This window comes from Onychostoma macrolepis, chromosome 17 (assembly GCF_012432095.1).
Source record: "Onychostoma macrolepis isolate SWU-2019 chromosome 17, ASM1243209v1, whole genome shotgun sequence".
Lineage (NCBI taxonomy): Eukaryota > Metazoa > Chordata > Actinopteri > Cypriniformes > Cyprinidae > Onychostoma > Onychostoma macrolepis.
Window position 1 is genome coordinate 213,075 of NC_081171.1, and position 22,497 is coordinate 235,571.

Below are 22,497 nucleotides of genomic sequence, written 5' to 3' on the forward strand. Positions count from 1 at the left end.
GCTGGAAACAAGACAAAACATCTAAGTAAGAAAAGCATTTTTTGCAGTGTAAGATTAACCCTGCCTGCTTTACATGTTTCAAAATGATTAACAGTTGAAAAAAATCATTACATTTAGAAAAGTAATCAAAAAGTAATCAAATGTAATCAGTTACATTACTTTAAAGTAGCCTAATTGAAATAGTTAAAAACTACTTATTACATTTTAGATAGGGTAACTTGTAATCTGCAACCTATTACAGTTCAAAAGTAACCCACTAAAGCTGAACAATAACTCACATTAACTCTAAACTAACCCTATTTCTGAACTCTATGGAAGCTGAGCGATGACTGTCTCACGTGACTAGCGTCCGCCAATCAGCGCTCGCGCGTGTTCATATTAACCCTGAGCGCGCGCACAGGTCTGTCACGCATGATGCCGCACAAGTCCAAGAAAGACAAGGTAACACTTCAGAAGTTTAACTTTGGGATTTGTAGATGACCTTTTAGGTAGATTAACTAAATTAACTTTTTATCATCTATCTATCTATCTATCTATCTATCTATCTATCTATCTATCTATCTATCTATCTATCTATCATATAAATCTAAATGGTCATTGTCTGTGTCCAGTCTGTGAGATGCAGCAGGAGGGGAAGCAAACAGCAAGAAGATGATCAGGACTCTGAAAATGAGGTAAATATTTATTATTAGAATGAAAAGCGGGAAACTTTCAGATTATTTGACTTTGTATCAAACAGCTACAGTTTTAGAAAAAACACATAATGACTTTTTTTTTTGCCAGTTTTGATGACTTTTGTTTTTACCAGTATTCAGACGTACAGTACTTTACAAACACAGATTTTTCTTAAATGTGGTAAGATGTTGCTTATATCTGTTTATAGATACAGCAGGTAGCCACAATGTTTTAATAATCATAAAATATATTGGATTGTAATTAAATGTTTTGTGCCATAATTTCAGCTGTTGATTTGCTTTTAAATACCAGTCCACTTGATTGTATTAATATGTAAATTTAACAAGAATGGTAACCATCGGTCAACATAAAACCAAGGTTTATAAACCATTCTAGTGTCATGCTGATAAAAAGACACAAATTGATTGACATTGACACAAAATGTAAAAACAATTGAGCTGACAGAACAAAAGCCTGATGCTAATGAACTGCATACAAGTATTTCTGCCACAGAACAATGCTGTCACAATACTAGCAGCGGTTCTGACTTCAGCACGATTCAGTGGGATTATAACACAGATCTGTGGATAAATGATCCCAGCATCCTCCAGCAGGAAGTCAGGGCTGTAACAGGAACCTGCTGTGTGTGGCTCTGGTTTCAGAATAAGAGCGTGGGCTCCAGAAAGCCTCCCAGCGCTCAGCTGCTGCGCTGCAAACAGCCGTCCGGCCCGAGCGCTCTGAAGAAACACCGCAGACTGAGCGCCTCGTGCTTCCCCGTCAGCCTCGACCGAGAGCCGCTGCCGCTGGACGCGCTCACAGGTACTGATGGGAATCACGGCCTTCAGCGTTTGCTCTGGAGCTGGAGTTAGTGTCTGCCGTCCACAGAGCCTCTGAACAGAGAAGCGTTACGAACACACCTGCGGTAGATGAAGAAAGCATACAGATATATAACTGTGGTCATGACTGCTTTGCTGATGCATCCATCCTAATCAGCAGTGCAGGCCTTATATTAAGAATTGATGCTTCACGTGGATTCTGGTCTTTCTCTTAATGAGCGGGATGCGGCGTGATGCATAATTTAGATCTCAGCGGATGCTCGTGATTGTTGACCCTGCATCTCAATGACACGCTATGCTCCCGTTCATCTGAGTCTGTGTGTCACGGTTGTGTCCAAGCCTTGCTCTCCTGACCGCTCTGATTTCATTGACATCTGATCAAAGCAGTAGAAACATGCTCTGAAGACGCGTCACCTCTCCACGCTGATAAACAGGAGAACTACAGAATCAATGATGGAAACTCTCTGCAGATCATCATCCAGCTTTATTCAGCTCAAGTCAGTCAGTGTGGTCAGAGATAAATTACTGAAAGCCAAAAATATTACAATAAAAGCTCTAAACATGATATCTTATATTTCCTCCTTAGTATTTTTGTCTTGTTTTCTAGTATATATTCTGGAATTAAGATGCGTTTATTTGACAAGTAAAATGACTCAAGATATTATGTCTTGTTTTATGAAAAAATATCCAAATTTTGTTAGTTTTTGGTTCAAACAAGTAAAAATATCTGCTAATGGTGTAAGAAAAATAATGTTGTTTAGCCTTTGAAGTAAGATTTTCTTACCCCATTTTGATTGTTTGAAGCAAAGCTAACAAAATTTGGATATTTGTTTCATAAAACAAGACATAATATCTTGAGTCATTTTACTTGTCAAATAAACGCATCTTAATTCCAGAATATATACTAGAAAACAAGACACAAATACTAAGAAAGAAATATAAGATATCAATTAATAAATGTTTACACTTTGAATGTAGTATAATTTTTGAAGTTTGTGTGTATTTTCCGCTGTAAATGTTATATATCGCTCAGAGTCTGTCAGATTGTGTTACTAACACAGAGGCATCTGAACACAATCCTGTGTTTAATAATGACTCTATTGTCTTCTCTGGAGCTGCTTTGAATCTTTGAAGCAGGATTTGAATTTTTGAATATTTGATGAACTTTGCAACATCGACTCTCATATTTTCCTGTTTATCACCGTGAACGATCTGTATTGTATAAAGCGCTATAGAAGTAAAGGTGACTTGACTTGAGAATCCTGGCGATTTGTGAACATCTCAGATTTTAATTTAAGACTAAAGATGAGATGTTTCTGTAACGCAGCAAAACATAATGAAGCTTGTAGTTTTTATGCACTTTTGTGTGATTTTGAGCCTGTGTCCCCACAATGTCTCACTCACACACACACTCACACTCTCTCTCTCTCACACACTCACACACTCAAACACACACACACACACACACACTCACACACACACACACACACACACTCTCTCTCTCTCTCTCTCTCACACACACACACACACACACACACACACACACACACACACACACACACACACTCTCTCTCTCTCTCTCACACTCACACACTCAAACACACACACACACACACACACACACACACACACACACTCACTCTCTCTCTCTCTCTCTCTCACACACTCAAACACACACACACACACACACACACACACACTCACACTCTCTCTCTCTCTCTCTCACACTCACACACACACACACACACACACACACACACACACACACACACACTCTCTCTCTCTCTCTCTCACACACTCAAACACACACACACACACACACACACACACACACTCACACTCTCTCTCTCTCTCTCACACACTCAAACACACACACACACACACACACACACACACACACACTCATTCTCTCTGTCTCTCTCACACACACACACGTTTGTTTCTGTGAATTGTGGGGACTTTCCATAGACTTCTATTACTTTTATTCTGACCAAATAATGTTTTCTATCCTCTAACCCTGAACCGGCCCCTTACAGAAAACCTGTTTGCATTGTTACACTTTCAGATAAACATTTACTATTTTTAATCATTTTTTCCCCTCATGAAGACCGCGGGCCGCACAATGTCAAAAATTTCAGGTTTTACTATCCTTGTGGAGACATTTGGTCACACACACTCTCTCTCTCTCTCTGTCACACACACACACACACACACACACACACACACACACACAGAGTAATGAGGCGTGACGGCTCTATAGGACTGCTGGAGGGGCCCGTAAGTCCCGCCTCCTCCTCTCCTGACCAATAGGCTTCTGCCTGCGCACTGCTGATGTCACGGCTCCTGTGTGCAGTGGACCAATGGGCTCGCAGCTCCCGCTGACATCAGCCAGCAGTCGGTTCCTCCAGCACACAGCTTCATTTTCTGCTCGGCTTTTGTGTTCAAATGGAGGCTGCTTTGGCGCTGTAGTGCCTCTGTGTTTTGGCTGGGCTGTGCGCTGAGATGCAGCTCGTCTGAGGCAGGATGGTGCTAGACGCTCCGAATCCCAACGGGCCCTTCCCGCCTGTGGCCCTCATGCACTTCAGAGGTGAGTGATCCGGACGGTTCGTAGGATCGTTCTGTGTCATTGAGGCGCTGCATGAGACCGAGAGCTTTAGTTAGTGTCTCCTGCCCATCCCCCCACTCCAGCAGTGATGTCACAGGAAGTGAGGTCACGGCTGAAGGAAGGGTGTTGTGTGTTTGTGTATTACGCTGTTTAAGAGCATTTCTCTCATTCTGACTGGCAGATAATGGAAATACAAGCGTCAGAGAGAGAAAAGTGTGCGTGTTTGTGTGTGTGTGTGTGTGTGTGTGTGTGAGAGAGAGAGAGAGAGAATGTGTGTGTCTGTGTTTTTGTGACAAATCAGGACATAAATGTGTATAATTACAAGGGTATGGCAGGTATTACAAGGAGAAGGTGACTTTTCAGGACATTACTCCATGTCCCCACTTTTCAAAACGCTTATAAATCACTCAGAATGGAGTGTATTGAAAATCTGAAATAGCAGAAAGTCTCCTGTAAGGGGTAGGTTTAGGTGTAGGACAATAACACATACAGTAAGTACAGTATAAAAACCATTACGCCTATGGAGAGTCCCCACTTTTCACAAAAACTAACGTGTGTGTGTGTGTGTGTGTGTGACAGAGAGAGAGAGAGTGTAAGCAGCCCAGCTGCAATTGCTTTGGCAATACAAATGTATAGTTTTTGTCATGCCAATAAAGCACACTTGAATTGAATTGAGTGTGTGTGATCAAATGTCTCCACAAGGATAGTAAAACCTGAAATTTTTGACATTGTGCGGCCCGCGGTCTTCATGAGGGGAAAATGATTAAAAATAGTAAATGTTTATCTGAAAGTGTAACAATGCAAACAGGTTTTCTGTAAGGGGCCGGTTCAGGGTTAGAGGATAGAAAACATTATTTGGTCAGAATAAAAGTAATAGAAGTCTATGGAAAGTCCCCACAATTCACAGAAACAAACGTGTGTGTGTGTGTGTGTGTGTGTGTGTGTGTGTGTGTGTGTGTGTGTGAGAGATACGGCTCTGTCAGCTGATTACTGATCGATCTGCTGATTTTAAATGATGACAGTGTGTGTTGATCAGGACGGTTTGCTCTCATATGTTTAATGTCTCAGGTGTGTTTATAAAACTTAGCTGACATTATAAATTATAAACAGCTGATAGAAATGTTTCTCATGTCAGTACACAGCAATGTTCATTGACATATGGATTTATCTGTAATATTTCACTGGGGCTCGTGCGACTCCTGCGCACGCGTGTATATAATAATAATAATAATAGCTGTTGTAATTTGACTGCAAGGGTTTGTTGTTAGGTTAGAGCTGGTTAAGGTTAGAGTTGGTGAAGGTTAGTGATGGTGAAGGTTAGAGCTGGTGAAGGTTAGAGCTGGTGAAGGTTAGTGATGGTGAAGGTTAGTGATGGTGAAGGTTAGTGATGGTGAAGGTTAGAGTTGGTGAAGGTTAGAGTTGGTGAAGGTTAGAGATGGTGAAGGTTAGAGTTGGTGAAGGTTAGTGATGGTGAAGGTTAGTGATGGTGAAGGTTAGAGCTGGTTAAGGTTAGAGCTGGTTAAGGTTAGAGCTGGTGAAGGTTAGTGATGGTGAAGGTTAGTGATGGTGAAGGTTAGTGATGGTGAAGGTTAGAGCTGGTTAAGGTTAGTGATGGTGAAGGTTAGAGCTGGTTAAGGTTAGTGATGGTGAAGGTTAGAGATGGTGAAGGTTAGTGATGGTGAAGGTTAGAGCTGGTTAAGGTTAGTGATGGTGAAGGTTAGTGATGGTGAAGGTTAGTGATGGTGAAGGTTAGTGATGGTGAAGGTTAGTGATGGTGAAGGTTAGATGGTGAAGGTTAGTGATGGTGAAGGTTAGATGGTGAAGGTTAGAGATGGTGAAGGTTAGAGTTGGTGAAGGTTAGTGATGGTTAAGGTTAGAGCTGGTGAAGGTTAGAGCTGGTTAAGGTTAGAGCTGGTGAAGGTTAGAGCTGGTGAAGGTTAGTGATGGTGAAGGTTAGAGATGGTGAAGGTTAGTGATGGTGAAGGTTAGTGATGGTGAAGGTTAGAGCTGGTGAAGGTTAGAGCTGGTGAAGGTTAGAGCTGGTGAAGGTTAGTGAGCTGGTGAAGGTTAGTGAGCTGGTGAAGGTTAGTGCTGGTGAAGGTTAGAGCTGGTGAAGGTTAGTGATGGTGAAGGTTAGTGATGGTGAAGGTTAGAGCTGGTGAAGGTTAGAGCTGGTGAAGGTTAGTGCTGGTGAAGGTTAGTGCTGGTGAAGGTTAGTGCTGGTGAAGGTTAGTGCTGGTGAAGGTTAGTGATGGTGAAGGTTAGTGATGGTGAAGGTTAGTGATGGTGAAGGTTAGAGCTGGTTAAGGTTAGTGCTGGTGAAGGTTAGTGATGGTGAAGGTTAGTGATGGTGAAGGTTAGTGATGGTGAAGGTGAACTGATGTAAGTCTCTTTACAGATGTTCAGTGTGTTTCTCCTCGACTGTCACGTGTTCTTGTTATAAAACAACTAGTTTCAGTAAAGCTGCTTTAGATTCATCTGATAATTTTTTCTCATTTTTCTCTCAAGCGTTTCTTATAATCGGTCATCCAGTAAAATATGAATTGGCTGTGTTTATCGATCCGTGTTATGAATGACAGTATCTGCTCTGAAGAGAAGTGCAGGTTGTTTCATGCTGGACCTCTCAATAAAACAGAACGCGTGTTTGTTTCTAACAGAAGGTCCAGTTTCATATGACTCTGTGTTGCTAGTAAAGCTGATGTTTATAAGTCACTGCTGGAAAACTGTGAAAGTCATCTGAAATGTTTGAGTCTGATTAGTGCTCAGTTATACATTCATATCTAATGATGTGAAAATGTTTGTATGTTGTTCACTGGAAGTTAAAAGAGTAAAGATCATTAGTGATGTGTGTGTTAGACAGATCCAGAGTAATAATGCACCTGTGTGTGTGAGCGTCAGATGCTGGCGTGTTGTTTTGGGTGTTTGGATCAGATAAGAGTCTCGTGTCTGAGGAGCAGCAGATGAACTCATCTCAGCCTCCAGAGAGACGTCTGGAGATCTCGAGCATGTGACGTTACTGAAATCATCATAATAATACCAGACATGAATCACTCGGAGTGACTCGTTTTGAATAAAAGGTGTAATGAATAATAAAAGTGCTCATAAGAGTGACGAAGTGATCCGCTCGAGAAGGTTAGCGCAGAATCTTAAACTATTTTTAACGTTCCTCCAATAGATTATAACAGCTGGTTATGGTTAAGGACTAGTTAACCTCTCTGTGTATAAACAGCCGGTCAAATGAACCAATTGAGCGCTGTGTTTCAGCTTCACAGAAATAAACAGGAGAATAATAGAATCAATTATTAACTCAGTAATGGAGACAAATTCAGATTCTATAGTGTTTTTATTCAGATCAATCCAGTTCAGTTCATTTCATTAACAGAGTCAATAACAGTTCAGTAAAAGTTCATCTATTTTGAAACGAGTTCAATTCTGCTATTTAAAGCATCTCTGCAGCAGACAGTAGTCACTATTCAGTTCAGTGTTGATTCAATAACCGTGTCAATGTTTTCAGATGTGATTCAGCTGTAAAGACCATCATCATCAGCTCAGATGTAGGAAACAAATCTTTCACAGATGCTGAATAAATGTCTGTTTTTGATTATTTTCCACTCGTGCTGTTCTACAACACAAGAACTTTATAGCTGAAATTAAACTTGTTTCATAATTGATGAAATTTGCAATATTTTTTTCCCCCCGTGAAGCTGCTTTGAATCAATCTGTATTGTATAAAGCGCTACAGAAATAAAACTGACGCTACTTGACAAATATTTTGTGCTCGTAGCAGCAAAAGGAGGGCGATTGGCGGTGTGTTAGTCGTTTGCGGTCGGATGCAGCAGCTGGTGATTGTGAGCAGTGCTGGGAAAGTTACTTTTAAAAATAATGCATTACAATATTGCGTTACTCCCTAACAAAATAACTAATTACGTTACTTAGTTACTTTTTGTGGAAAGTAATGCGTTACGAGTTTTCTTTTTAAATCTGGGCAGGGCTTGCTTGTTTTTAATATAAAAAGCTCTTCTTTCACAAATATAAAAGCTCTTTCACATGATAAGTGAAGTGAATGCGCTCAGACTGAAGGAGATGTAAATCACGTCTGTACAGTAGAGACGCAGCTCAAACTAATCACATGAAGAATATGACGCAGAAGAAGATCAACACTATTCAGCAACAACTAAAATATAACACAAATGTGTCATTTCTGCTTATTAGTATGATAGCATTGGATCATTGTAGGTCAGTAGCAAAGACATTAATAAAATGCGATTAAATACAATACAAATGGGATTATATTTGTCTTATTTTTAACATTTAATTATTGCAGGTTTGTGTAATATTCTGAGTTTGTTTTTATTGATTGTGAGGAACACTGAATGTGTTTAGTGCAGGTGAGATGATAAATAATGTTGATATTTAGTCTAGAACTACAGTAAGATCATGTTCTTACTCCTGATTTCTCTCAACATGGCAACACCAGAGCTGTCCCTCAATACATGACAAACACTGGAGTCACTTATTTAACTCAGATATTTCCTTCTAAATTAAAAAGTAATGAGTTACTTTAAAAAAAGTAATCTGATTCCGTAATCTCAACACTGTGTGATCGTGCAGTGATAAAGCTGGAGTTTGTCTAATCACATGTCGCCGGTCTCTGCTCTTCTTGCTCCTCAGACGTGGCTCCGGCCGAGCAGGAGAAGCTCTTCATCCAGAAGCTGCGTCAGTGCTGCGTTCTGTTCGACTTTCTGTCCGATCCGCTCAGCGATCTGAAATGGAAGGAGGTGAAGCGGGCGGCGCTGAGCGAGATGGTGGAGTACATCAACCACAATCGCAATGTCATCACGGAGCCCATTTACCCGGAGGTGGTGCACATGGTGAGTCAGGCCGGCTCTCAGGGGCCCGCGGCGGCCCTCGCTCTCGTCGGAGCCGCTCGTTTGATCTCCCAGCTCCAGACAACGCAGCTTCTGTTTCCCATTAGAGTCGGCCGCGGTCGTTCTTGTGCTCTGTTGACACTGACTTCACATGCTTTTCTATTTATGGCATTAAAGAAGCGCTATCAGGCTGGAGTTTGGTCTGAAACACAACGGACCTTTTTCACTTTTCTGGGTTTCTCAGCAGCGGAGTTTACTTCAAGAGCAGTGAATGAGAGAGTAGCACAGATATATTTTTTGCATTTCTATTTGCTCAGATAACAAAAGAAAACTCCACGATAGTGTTTTCATGACTTTCAATAACAGGAAAAAAATTGAGAGAGACTGATAACGGCAGTCAGAAGAGAGAGCGGTGTCAAATTTACCGTCCCTCGCATTGAGGACATAAAGATCCATACGGAGGATTTCTCACTCAATGATTTAATGACTGACGAAGGCAGACACCTGAAACGTTTGTCGGTTTTATCTCCTACTTTAATTTCAATAAAAGATTTAAAGAGTGCAGACCAACCTTTGTAATGTGACTAAATGATTTGTTGAAAATGAATTATTCATTTCATTGACACGAACACAATCACGGTGCAAAAATGATTTTAGTATTTTTGTTTTGTATTCTAGTATAAATATCAGCATTATTGAATCAAGATGCATTTACTAGACAAGTGAAATGATTTAAGATATGTCTTTTCAAAATAAAAAAATTGTTAGTTTTTGCTTTAAACAAGCATAAATATCTGCCAATGGGGTAAGAAAAATTCTTAATTCAAAGGTTAAACTAAATTATTTTTCTTACCCCATTGGCAGATATTTTTGCTTGTTTAAAGCAAAAACTAACAATTTAGTTTTACAGAAAACAAGATATAATATCTATAAAATCATTTTACTTCTACAGTAAAGTCAACTTGATTCAAGAATTTTTATATATTTATACTAGAAAACAAGACAGAAATACTAAGTAAGAGAATAATGTATTGCAGTGCAGTGCTGTCAGGTTCAATCAGGCTTGAACTTCCTTGAAATTTGGAGTAAAACCATCAGATTCATTCATGCAGCACAGCATTAGACGTCTACAGAAAGCCCAGAATGCTGTAGTTATCTATTACGTTTCTCAGCGTGCAAAGACGTCCGTGTGTTTCCTTGTGATCCAGCGAAGGTCTCTGGTGACCCTGATGAGGTTTATTCAGAGTGAGCTCTCATTAGCGTGGCACAGGCATGTTGAGGGTGCTGCTCGTTCAGTGTGCGAGGGTCAGGAACATGACGGTGTGTGTGTGTGTTTGTGTTTGTGTTGCAGTTTGCGGTGAACATGTTCAGGGCTCTGCCTCCTTCATCAAACCCGACGGGAGCAGAGTTCGACCCGGAGGAGGATGAACCCACTCTGGAAGCAGCGTGGCCTCATCTGCAGGTGCTTGCTGTACATCATCCACACACAGCGTATCTGACCGCTTCAGTTCACTGACCGCACCGTTACACCACCACATAACCAGAGCCATGAGACGATACGCCACCGGCCAACAGTGTGGAATAATTAACGTTTTTATGTTATGCTCGCAGAGCCTGCATTTATTTGATCAAAAATATAGTAAAAAAAACATTAAATATTATTACAGCGTGAAACAGCTGTTTTCTATGTGAATATGTGTTAAACTGTAATTTATTTCTGTGATGCGCAGCTGTATTTTCAGCATCATTACTGCAGTCTTCAGTGTCACATGATCTTCAGAAATCATTCTAATATTCTGATTTGCTGCTCAACAAACATTTCTGATTATCATCAATGTTGAAAACAGTCGTGCTGCACAATATTTTTGTGGAAACTGTAAAACTACCATTCAAAAGTTGGGTAAATATAACTTTAAAAAATGAATTAATTAGTACTTTTATTCATCAAGGCTGCATTAAATTGATCAAAAGTGTCAGTAAAGACATTTATAATGTTCCAATAGATTTCTATTTCAAATAAATGCTGCTCCTTTGAACTTTCTATTCATCTGTGAATCCTGAAAAATAAAATGTATGACGGTTTCCACTAAAATATTGTGCAGCACGACTGTTTTCAACATTGATAATAATCAGAAATGTTTGTTGAGCAGTAAATCAGCATATTAGAATGATTTCTGAAGATCATGTGACACTGAAGACTGCAGTAATGATGCTGAAAATACAGCTGCGCATCACAGAAATAAATTACAGTTTAACACATTCACAGAGAAAACAACTTTTACATTCTAATATTATTTCACTGTTTTTACTGTATTTGTGATCAAATAAATGGTAAATTCAATCATAATTTACAGCTATGGTAAGTTTCAGTTTTCTGGTAAGTCTGTTCATGTGCGTCTGGTTGGGATGCGGTGTGACGACGGCAGATAACACGAGTGATTAGTACAGCGCTCCACATCTGAATAAATAACGTCACGAGACTAAACTTTGGCTTGTTTGACCTGTCGCTCATTACAGCATCTTTCTGTTTCTCAAAGCTGGTGTACGAGTTTTTCCTGCGGTTTCTAGAGTCGCCCGACTTTCAGCCGAATATTGCAAAGAAATACATTGACCAGAAATTTGTGATGCAGGTAAAGATTCTTTATTTTCACTGAAAAGCTGAAGCTTTGAGTATTAGATGTGTGAAATGCTGTTTCTGAACTGAATTTCAGCTTCTGGAGTTGTTTGACAGTGAAGATCCACGAGAGAGAGACTTCCTGAAAACCACCCTGCACCGAATATACGGAAAGTTTCTTGGGCTGCGGGCTTATATTAGAAAGCAAATTAATAACATATTTTACAGGTGAGCAGTGCCTTTATGGCTCAATTTTGTCGTTTCTCAGTGTTAGTGGTGTGATAATTCAGTCTTAAGATCATAGCACACAGAGTCCGAAATTTTCACACGTTGAAAAATAAATACGACCTTTGATCTTTTTAGTATTTTTGTCTTGTTTTCTAGTATATATTTATATACAAATTCTGGAATTAAGATGCGTTTACTTGACAAGTAAAATGACTTGTTTTCTGAAAATATTATCCACATTTTTTTAGTTTTTGCTTAAAACAATCAAAAATATCTGCCAATGGTGTAAGAAAAATTATCTTAATTCAAAGGCTAAACAAGATTATTTCTCTTACACCAATTGCAGATATTTTTACTTGTTTGAAGCAAAAACAAAATTTAGATTTTTTTTTCATAACAAGACATAATATCTTCAGTCATTTTACTTGTCAAGTAAACGCATCTTAATTCCAGAATGTGTAGATATTTATACTAGAAAACAAGACAAAAATACTAAAAAGATCATTTTTTGCAGTGTAGCTGGAAAAAGGCTTCAGTGTTTAGGAATTTAGCAGGTTTATATGTAAATGTCATTTTGTGTGTGTTTGCAGGTTTATTTATGAGACGGAGCATCACAACGGAATCGCTGAATTACTGGAGATCCTGGGAAGGTAAAGCATCAACGGTCCCTGTGCATGCTGGGAAATCTTCTGATTTCTGATAGCTGTGTTTCTTCTGTCCGACAGCATCATCAACGGCTTTGCTTTGCCATTAAAAGAGGAGCACAAGATCTTCCTGCTGAAGGTTTTACTGCCGCTGCACAAGGTGAAGTCTCTGAGCGTCTATCACCCGCAGGTCAGTCGCATGCTAACCGCCGTTAACTCACACTGACGAGCGCTGGTTTAGTGTCGCTAACCGTGTCTCGTCTCGCTCCAGCTGGCGTATTGTGTGGTTCAGTTCCTGGAGAAGGACAGCACGCTCACTGAACCGGTAAGACGTCAGATTATCAGACAACATTTACAGTGTTTTTCAGCTGCTTACACACTAAATCTGTCCTCGTCACAGTTTCTGAAAGCTGTCACTCAAACAGCAGAAGCACACACCAGATCTGCACAACCAGAAAACTCAGTTTTCAATTTCATAAAACACTTTTTGCAAAACACAACACAATTCTCTATACACACAAATAACAGGAATTAATATTATGGCAACGGTGTTTGCGATATTTTGAATGCAGTGCTTCATTTTGCAAGAGATTTGAGGCATTTTGTGTGCAATTCTTGGATTTGTGTGTAAAGTTTTGGGGAAAAAGAGGCAAAGTTTGGAAAATGTGTGCAAGCAGCTGGAAAAAAAACTAATGCATCATGGGATTGATCTGGTTATCAATATCAAAGACCCATGAGGCTTTGCTGCTGCTGTGCAGGTGGTCACGGCTCTTCTCAAGTACTGGCCCAAGACTCACAGTCCGAAGGAGGTGATGTTCCTCAACGAGCTGGAGGAGATCCTGGACGTGATCGAGCCGTCCGAGTTCGTGAAGGTCATGGAGCCGCTCTTCCGTCAGCTGGCCAAGTGTGTGTCCAGCCCTCACTTCCAGGTGAAGACTGATGTGTGTCTGTTTTAGATGTCAGTCAGGGCTTCAGAAGCTTCGAGATTCATCCTGTGTCTCCTACATATTACATGCATGTGATGTAAAGTACTGAAATGTTCCTCGTCCAACAGTGAAACAACGAAAAGAACCAACATACACTTAATGAAAATAGAACGCAATAAACTATCAAGAAATGTGCGAATAAAACAGAAAATTCATAATAGAGTATTGTAGGGGAAAGCACACACAACCCTGTATAATGTCTACTGATAAGCCAAATGTCCAGCTCTAAAACTGGCAAGTTAAATTTGCTCAATGCCCACGTCACAGGCAGTGTTGCCAAGTCTGCGGTTTTCCCACAGAATCGGGCTACTTTAACAATAACCGACCACAATACCGTGATATTTAGCCCCTGGAATGCAAATTGTACCAGATGAACCCTGCCAAAAAACATGTATTTTAACCCCAGAACGTGATTTTTACCGGGGGACCCGGCTATTTTTGGGCTAGTTCATCAGTGTTGGGGGGTAACACATTACAAACAACGTGAGTTATGTAATCAGATTACTTTTCCAAGTAACTAGTAAAGTAACACCTTACTTTTTGTGATGTAGAAGGCGTCGTGACAACGAAGTGGAGGATGCAGCTTTATTAAGATTGTAGTCAGGGTCAAACACCAGCAAAACAGTAATATCCAAGGCAAATCCAAAAGAGTAATCCAATAAACAGGCGATGCTCAGGGCAGGCAGCAAACAATCAAACACAAGAAAACAGTCCAAGATCAAAAACACGAAGGCAAGGAAACTCGGAAACATTACAGGCTATCAATCATCAGTGGTGTAAGAGTGTGTGTGTGTGTGTCATTCTTATAGTGTGTGTGACTGTGATGAGAGACAGGTGACTGCAATTGGTGAGCGCTGATGATTCCGGGCAAAGGATTATGGGAATGGAGTGCCCTCTAGTGAAGCTCACGAGCACTCCAGCTAGAGATTGTGACACTTTTACATTTTCAATAAAATATCTGAGTTAATTTTTTAAGGTACTTTGTTTTCTCATTTATTGACTGACAGCTCTCCTGCTCCCATGTTGAGAGAAATCGGGAGTAAGTGCAGAGGCTCTTCCTTCAGCCCGAGGATTATTCATTTCACTTTTGGTGTGAAAGGGCCTTTACAGTTGCCAAAAAATTAATGATTTGGGGGTTTTTTGTTATTAAAAAACAAATAAGCAAGCCCAGCTCAGGTGACAAAAAGTAACGCTAAAGTAACGTAATTACTTTCCAGAAAAGTAACTGAGTAACACAATACTGTAATGCATTACTTTAAAAAGTAACCAACGCTGGATTGCACATTATTCACATGGTCACATGACACGCAGGTACATTTTTTGAAATGTAATCTCTTTCTCTCTGTGTATTTTTATATCAATATGCTGCATAGGGCCCTATGATATCTGTTTTATTCTTTCCCAAATTCCGTTCCATTTTTTTTCCATAATTTTGTCTGGATTCCATTTTTTTTTTTTTTTCGGTTTTGTTTTTCTAGACTCTGTTTTAACGGTTAAATTAAATTTTATTCATCAAAAAGCACGTCTAATTAATTTAAATCATGAAACTTACCATATTAAACAGCCTTTTTTTTTAAGTTCATCAAAAAATTTATTTTTACGGCCCTATGAAATATGTTTTGTTTATCAAATTCTGTTTTCCATTAATTTTCTGGATTCCATTTTAATGGTTTCATTCAATATTAATAATTAAAAGCATCTCTAATTGATTGATTTTATTTAAAAAAATAATAATAAAATCCAGAAATAGCAGTAGTAGTACTATCATTACATTAAGTAATATTTCTGTCACGGTTTCTTCAAGTTAAACCAAACTTTTGTTTTGACAGGTTGCTATGAAGACCTTTAGATTTCTGTTTGTTTATGATATAAAGATATTTTTACTCAAAAGAAACGGTGAAATGCTCGTGAAGTGACTCTCAGAGCAGCTCTAGAGATCATGTTCATGTGTTCATATATTGAGACGGCAGAGGCAGAAAACGCTTCAGTATGTGTAGTAAACGCAACCGCACGCTTCATTCACAAAGACACGCAAAACACGCAGGATTCATATTTCAATGGTATTTTTGCGGCTTAATATTCACATACAGCAGTCCATACTGTGTTTTGATTTACGTGTACTGACCTACTTTTGATGTATTCATCCAAATTTGGCAAATTCTGTGACATTCCGCGTGATACAGTAATTCCGTTTTTATGATTGGATTCCGTGATTCTGTCTGCATTTTCTGCATCACAGAAATCATAGGGCCCTAGGTACAAGATTGTGTTATTTAAATTAATGTGATAAACAAATTAGGTCAAAATTAATCTAAAAGTAATCAAAAAGTAGTATGATTTTACATTTACATTTATTCATTTAGCAGACGCTTTTATCCACAGAGACTTACAATTGAGGAATACAATAAGCGATTCATGATAAAGAGGCAAATAGACACAGGAAGTGCTTGCAATACAGTTTCAGGCATTGTTCAGAGTAAATACTGGCTAGACAGGGAGAGGTTATTTTATCACCTGAAATGTGTAATGTTTACGAATGATTACGTTATTAACTACAATTTCTGTCGTGTCATTTGGAATCAGTAACAGACTACAATTTGTGAGTAATCTCTGTTGTGATGAGCGCTATACAAATAAATTGTGTCCCTGCAGCACAGAAGCAGTCATAAGCAGCACAGGTATATTTGTAGCAATAGCCAACAATACATTGTATGGGTCAAAATTATACATTTTTCTTTTATGCCAAAAATCATTAGGATATTAAGTACAGATCATGTTCCATGAAGATATTTAGTAAATGTCCTACCGTAAATATATCAACTTCATTTTTGATTAGTAATATGCATTGCTAAGAACTTCATTTGAACAACTTTAAAGGTGATTTTCTCAATATTTAGATTTTTTTGCACCCTCAGATTCCAGATTTTCAAATAGTTGTATCGCAGCCAAATATTGTCCAACAAACCATACAATATATATTCTCAATATTTAGATGTTTTTTAGCTATTTTCAAATAGTTGTATCTCAGCCAAATATTGTCCGATCCTAACAAACAATTTACTCTTATGACTGGTTTTGTGCTCCATGATCACAATATGACTTGACATGACGTGCCGTGTGTTTCTAACAGGTGGCGGAGAGAGCGCTTTATTACTGGAATAACGAGTACATCATGAGTCTCATCAGCGACAACGCAGCCAAGATCTTACCCATCATGTTCCCGGCACTTTACCGCAACTCCAAGAGCCACTGGAACAAGTAAGACTCGTGTTTAATGGCGTTTGGATCCAGTGTCACGCTTTACTCAGAGCACTGAACAGCAGCCAGACCTCGCCAGCACAAACACACTAAAGCACCTTTTATTGAGCTGAATGCATGTATCTTCCTCTCTCTTCTCTGTGTTTGTGAAATGACTGCAGGACCATTCACGGCTTGATCTATAACGCACTGAAGCTCTTCATGGAGATGAACCAGAAGCTGTTTGACGACTGCACACAACAGTTCAGAGCCGAGAAGAACAAGTGAGTTGAGCCGCAAACGCAGCCGTGGTTTCATGCGAGATGAACTGATGAATGATGAAAACACTGACGCTTCTGCTTCCAGAGAGAAGGCCAAGCTGAAGGAGAGAGAGGAGGCCTGGATGAAGATCGAGAGTCTGGCCAAGTCAAACCCGCAGGTGAGTCTCTCGAACCGTCGACCCTCAGCACAACACGAGCAGGAATCTCCGCTTCCGTCCTGATTTACGCTCTGAAGCAAATTCACGTTTCTACTGACCTCCATCTGCTTCATTCTGTTTCTTCAGTCGCTGCTGATGACTGTCTTTAACGTTCATGTTTCTGTCTGTTTTTGTTACTTTCTTTTCCACTAGTATGTTTTGTATGTTGATCCGTCTGGACTAAACAGTCCTGTAGAAATGGAGACTGATGGTCCCAATATAGAAGATGTTCAGATGTTAAAAAAGACAGTGCAGGCCAGAGCCATTCAGGTAATTCAGAGAACTGAACAGAGCTTCATCATCATCATCATCATCATCATCATCAGAGATGCCCATATGTTAAAGGACGATCCGCGTCACGTGTTCAGATCCTGAATGAGAGCGTTTGTTGTTATGAGTTAGAAATCCACCTTTCCATACGGGCACTAGAAGCTGGAGAATCTGCTTCACCTCTCCGCTGTCTGCTTATACTCAGTGAATCGTCATCATGTGTGACCCTGGACCGCAAAACCAGTCTTAAGTGTTAACTTTTCAAAATTGAGATTTATACATCATCTGAAGCTGAATAAATAGTCTTTCCATTGATGTATGGTTTGTTGGACAATATTTGGCTGAGATACAACTATTTGAAAATCTGGAATCTGAGGGTGCAAAAAAATCTAAATATTGAGAAAATCACCTTTAAAGTTGTTCAAATGAAGTTCTTAGCAATGCATATTACTAATCAAAAATGAAGTTTTGATATATTTACGGTAGGAAATTTACTAAATATCTTCATGGAACATGATCTTAATATCCTAATGATTTTTGGCATAAAAGAAAAATTTTGACCCATATAATGTATTGTTGGCTATTGCTACAAATATAGCTGTGCTGCTTATGACTGCTTCTGTGCTGCAGGGACACACATGTGTAAATCAGACGAGTCAAACCAACCACATTTCAGAAGCTTCCTCAGCTAAAATTGATCATTTACAATGCCATGGATGCCATGAAGTCAAAACAACAATTATAGCTTGAGATTTGGAGGTAAATGACTTGAGAAAGATGATTTCATATGAGTTAGACCGTTCAGAAACAGGTCAAATCTGCACATTGAGCCACAGTGAAATCTCCATATCTCTGGGACTGAACCACGTAGGCTCTTAAAAATGATGATTACAAAAGAAAAGTTTAAGAACAAGAATCTAATAGGATTTTAAGACATCTTTAATATTTCTTGAGTTACACACATAACTTGCAATAAGTGTTTTTCCTCATTTTTGAACGGTCAGCATTGGCATTTAATGTAACACAGATTTGCTCAAGTCGACAGATTTAACTAATAGAGCTTTTAATCTCTGGGTGAAAATAACATCATGATGCTGCCGTCTTTCTGAGACATTTTCTCCTCCAAATCTCAGGTGGCAAACGTCACTTTGACCCTGTCTACAAAACTGTGGATTACTCATACATGGCATTTAATATTTTGCCTTTCTTCTTCATTTATGTATTTCATCCACCAGAAAAAAATATCAAAATCCAATCGTTTAGCCGCGCACGTCTGGTTGAGTTGACACAGAATGAGACGGTTATGTTATAATTACAGCAGTGTTGGGAAGTAACTAGTTACATGTAACGGAATTACGTAATTTAATTACAAAATAAATGTAATTGTAATCAGTTACAGAGAAAAATTGTGTAATTAAATTACAGTTACTTATGAAAATGTTAACAATTACAAAGAGTTACATCTGAATTTTATTTGTAAAATAAATTTATTTCGATTTATTTGATTTCTTTCATAAATTGCAGTGACTGCTGTAAAATATGAGACAGCAATGTTTCAGGAGTTTAGGACACACGTTTATTCAATAACTGGTTTATGTATATGCTTTATTTTTTAAGATTAACAGTTTTTTTCCAAGCCGTTGTTAGATGCCGGTGTTTCCTCTCTAAAAAAAACAATATCATAGCTATACATACTAGGCTTCATCTTGTTATGATTTTAAATCTGTATTTAACCTCAGAACGATCTCAAAGTAAGTCTGACTTTGTGCTGGCTGTGCTTTCAAATGAAATGATTATGATCTTAATTGGAGTGATGAAGGATTGTGAAAGTCTGACAGTAATCAGTGTTGAGTTCTACTGTAAGAGTGACGCTGCCTGCTCTACATGTTTCACAATGATTTACAGCCGAAATTTAGAGAAGTAATCAAATAATACATTACTTTAATAAAGTAATTGAAATAGTTACACTACTTATTACATTTTAAATAGGGCAACTTTCCAAAGTAACCTTCCCAACACTGAATAACAGAGAGGATTCTGGGAGAGTGATGACCGTCAGTGTGACTCACGCGTGTGTGTATCTCTCTCTCTCTCTCTCTCTCTGTGTGTGTGTGTGTGTGTGTGTCTCTCTCTCTCTCTCTCTGTGTGTGTGTGTGTGTGTGTGTGTCTCTCTCTCTCTCTCTGTGTGTGTCTCTCTCTCTCTCTCTCTGTGTGTGTGTGTGTCTCTGTCTCTCTCTCTCTCTCTGTGTGTGTGTGTGTAGGTGTCGAGGGAGCAGAGGAAGGAGCGGCCGCTCGTCAGGCGTAAATCGGATCTTCCTCAGGACTCCTTCACCACCAAAGCCTTGGAGACGCACCGGCGCGCCGAAGACATGCTGACCAACCACGACTAGCTCAGGTGTTCGTCTGGAGGCTCCACATCTCCGGGGTTTTCTGGACTCTCTTCCTGTGTTCCGGACGCTCGCCGCTGCGTGAATGAGAACACGGCCGGAGCGGAAAGCTTTCTTTGCGTTTCAGATTTGTGTTTATTTTCAGGGACGGTTGCCAGTGCCAATACTGTCGTGCTGATTAGCTTCCATAGTTTTATTTCTATGTTTATTGCTTAAGCTAATGTGGTGTTTCAGACTAAAGCACGTCTGTCACGTGTTCTCTCTGTGTGTCGCTCAGATCGGATGACTTTGTTAGTTCACTTCTGTGCCATAGACAGTTTGGTTGAGCGTCGTGTCTCCGCTCGTTGTGCTGTTTCACTTCTTCAAACAATGGTACGGTTTCTCCATCGGATCGACGGCTGAATGTCACAAACATTCCCGGATCAGTTCATCCGACACGGAGCTCTGGGATCTGATAGGAAGCTCTTCTGATCTCAGACTCTCCAGAAGGACCTCAGTGCCTTCCAGCGGCGGAGACAAGGGCCTTCGGTCCGTTCGGATGAATCCAGATCCAAACGCAGCGGTGTGACGCCGACGCTTCGATTGTTCATTTCCATCCAGATGTTTTCCTGTTATTTTATTGAACTACCTAGAAGCACTTCCTGAAAACTTGAAAACTCTACTGCGTGTGCGTGTGCGTGTGCGTGTGTGTGTGTGAGAGAATCAGTCGCATGCTTACAGTCATTTCTGTACCGTTGTTTGAACTCCTGTATGTTTAATCGCTGCATTTTATTCATTTCTTTTCACCTATAATAATTCATTCAGTATGTGAGTATATAAATGTTGATGTATAAAGCACGTTTTTGTCTCGGCTTCTTTTCCAAACACACTCACACACTCCACTGAAGAGTTTATATGTGTGTTTAGCTTGTCTTTAACTTTCTTGCTGTTGAAACAAATGATTGAATAAGAAGAGCAGAATTATTTCATATTATATTTCTATTCGCTGTAACTCATGGTAAGTGTTCTTCACGTGTTCTCTATTCATTTAGAATATACGAGCATTTCATTTGCTTCTGTAGTCGACTCATACAGCGTTGGGGAAAGTTACTTTTAAAAGTAATGCATTACAATATTGCATTACTCCATAAAAAAGTAACTAGTTGCATTACTTAGTTACTTTCTAGGGAAAGTAATGCATTATGTTATTTTTGCGTTACTTTTTGTCACCTGAGTTGGGCTCGCTTTATTTTTAGGAACAAAAAACCCAAAAGTTATGTTTTTGGCAACTATAAATGCCACCAAGTAATCTGATTTCATAACTTGTAATGCGTTACCCCCAACACTGCATATGAACGTGTTTGTGCATTTGAAACGCGCATATATAGTTTATATATAGTATATATTAACAACAATATATGTACAGAATAAAAAAGCTACAGATTAATTTCTGAGGACCTAATGAACATTTTCTATCAATTTGTAAAATTCTGACATTCTGGTATAGCTTTTATTTGTGAGTCTTTCCTGAAGTTCAGTGTTGTATAAGCAAATTGAAAATAAAGAGATCATTTGGATTTATATTTAAATCTTTAGTGTCTTGTACAGTGATTATTTGGTGTTTGAGCTTCCTTTCGCCTGTCAAATCAAACATTAGATCAGGGCTGTCCCGGAGGGTCACTGCTCCAAACACACCTGAAGCAGCTCATCAAGGTCTTGCTAGGCAGAATAGAAACTTTCAAGTTGGAGTGAAACAGGACAGCGGGCCTCCAGGAAAGATTTCGGACGCTCCTGCATTAGAGAAACACCTGCAGATGTTGGACAGATCGAGTGTTGTGGATCACGTGAATGGCTGTGTGCATTTGTAATCTAGTTTATCAGTTCATCTGTATGTTTAATACTGATTTTTGCATGATCTTAAATCATTCTAACATTAACATGCACTCACTGGTTTAGTAGTCCAAACCTGTTTTGACCACTAGAGGACTTCATCTGCTCAGGATGAAACTATAAACCCCTTGAACCCTGACCGCTTGAACCCTGATCTCAGAGCTCAAACAAACCTACAGCCATCAGAAACACACACAGAAGCACTTTAATCAGCGAGCGTCACGCTTCATTCTGTGTCAGTTTGTTCAGGTCACACGTGCTTTTTAAAGGGATAGTTCATCAAAAATGATCATTCTGTCATCATTCACTCTCCTCATGTTGTTCCAGGCCTGTGTGAGCTTCTTTCTTCTGTTGAACACAAAAGGAGATATTCTGAAGAACAGCTGCTGGTAGACATTTAGTTCCATAGTATGAAAAAAAAGACTCTGGAAGTCAGCTGTTCTTTTGTGCATAACAGAAGAAAGAATCAACATTGAGGGAGAATAAATAATGACTGAGTTTGGGTGAACTATCCCTTTAATATGTGAACCACATTTGGACATTAATTGAAGTGGTTTATTGTAACTATTTATTTCTCTTAGATCTGAACTGAGTCTAATACCTGAAATGACCGATGTGTTTCAGAAACACGCCTGACCTCTGTGAAAATCCGCTTCCACGTGCCTGATGGATTACTTCCTGTCTTTCATCAGAGCACTTAATGAAACATCATTACAGCCCTTCATCTGCTGCCTTACAGACACTTTAAATCACTCCATCCGATCCGACAGAATCAGCCTTACACTCAAACAGCATTATAA

The 22,497-nt window shown here is 39.4% G+C and overlaps 1 protein-coding gene and 1 long non-coding RNA gene across 6 annotated transcripts; one reads left to right on the forward strand and one right to left on the reverse strand.

Moving 5' to 3' along the window:
- Positions 1–372: 372 nt before the first annotated feature.
- ppp2r5ca (protein phosphatase 2, regulatory subunit B', gamma a) lies at positions 373–20,665 on the forward strand. Of its 5 annotated transcripts, XM_058749249.1 has the most exons (16): positions 373–441; positions 612–674; positions 1,338–1,494; positions 8,788–8,987; positions 10,336–10,446; positions 11,522–11,614; positions 11,696–11,826; positions 12,417–12,476; positions 12,552–12,660; positions 12,742–12,795; positions 13,229–13,399; positions 16,587–16,714; positions 16,876–16,977; positions 17,060–17,132; positions 17,325–17,441; positions 19,703–20,665. In XM_058749249.1, exons 1-16 carry the CDS (start codon positions 412–414, stop codon positions 19,829–19,831), a joined length of 1,728 nt encoding a protein of 575 aa, XP_058605232.1. In that variant the 5' UTR covers positions 373–411; the 3' UTR covers positions 19,832–20,665. The 5 variants fall into 5 exon arrangements, with proteins under 5 accessions (XP_058605232.1, XP_058605229.1, XP_058605231.1 ...); XM_058749246.1 differs by lacking the exon at positions 17,325–17,441; XM_058749248.1 differs by lacking the exons at positions 1,338–1,494; positions 19,703–20,665 and having other exon boundaries at positions 378–441; positions 17,325–19,614.
- On the reverse strand, positions 12,257–16,580 carry LOC131523151 (uncharacterized). The gene is made up of 3 exons (XR_009266713.1): positions 13,994–16,580; positions 13,268–13,471; positions 12,257–12,765 (listed from the first exon to the last, which is right to left on the reverse strand). It is a non-coding gene; the product is annotated as an uncharacterized LOC131523151 (long non-coding RNA).
- Positions 20,666–22,497: the final 1,832 nt, after the last annotated feature.

Coding starts and splice junctions, on each gene's coding strand:
- ppp2r5ca (XM_058749249.1), top strand. CDS start 412: ATGATGCCGCACAAGTCCAAGAAAGACAAG. Junction 11,827..12,416: donor ATTAATAACATATTTTACAG/GTGAGCAGTGCC, acceptor GTGTGTTTGCAG/GTTTATTTATGAGACGGAGC. Junction 16,978..17,059: donor TTCAGAGCCGAGAAGAACAA/GTGAGTTGAGCC, acceptor TTCTGCTTCCAG/AGAGAAGGCCAAGCTGAAGG.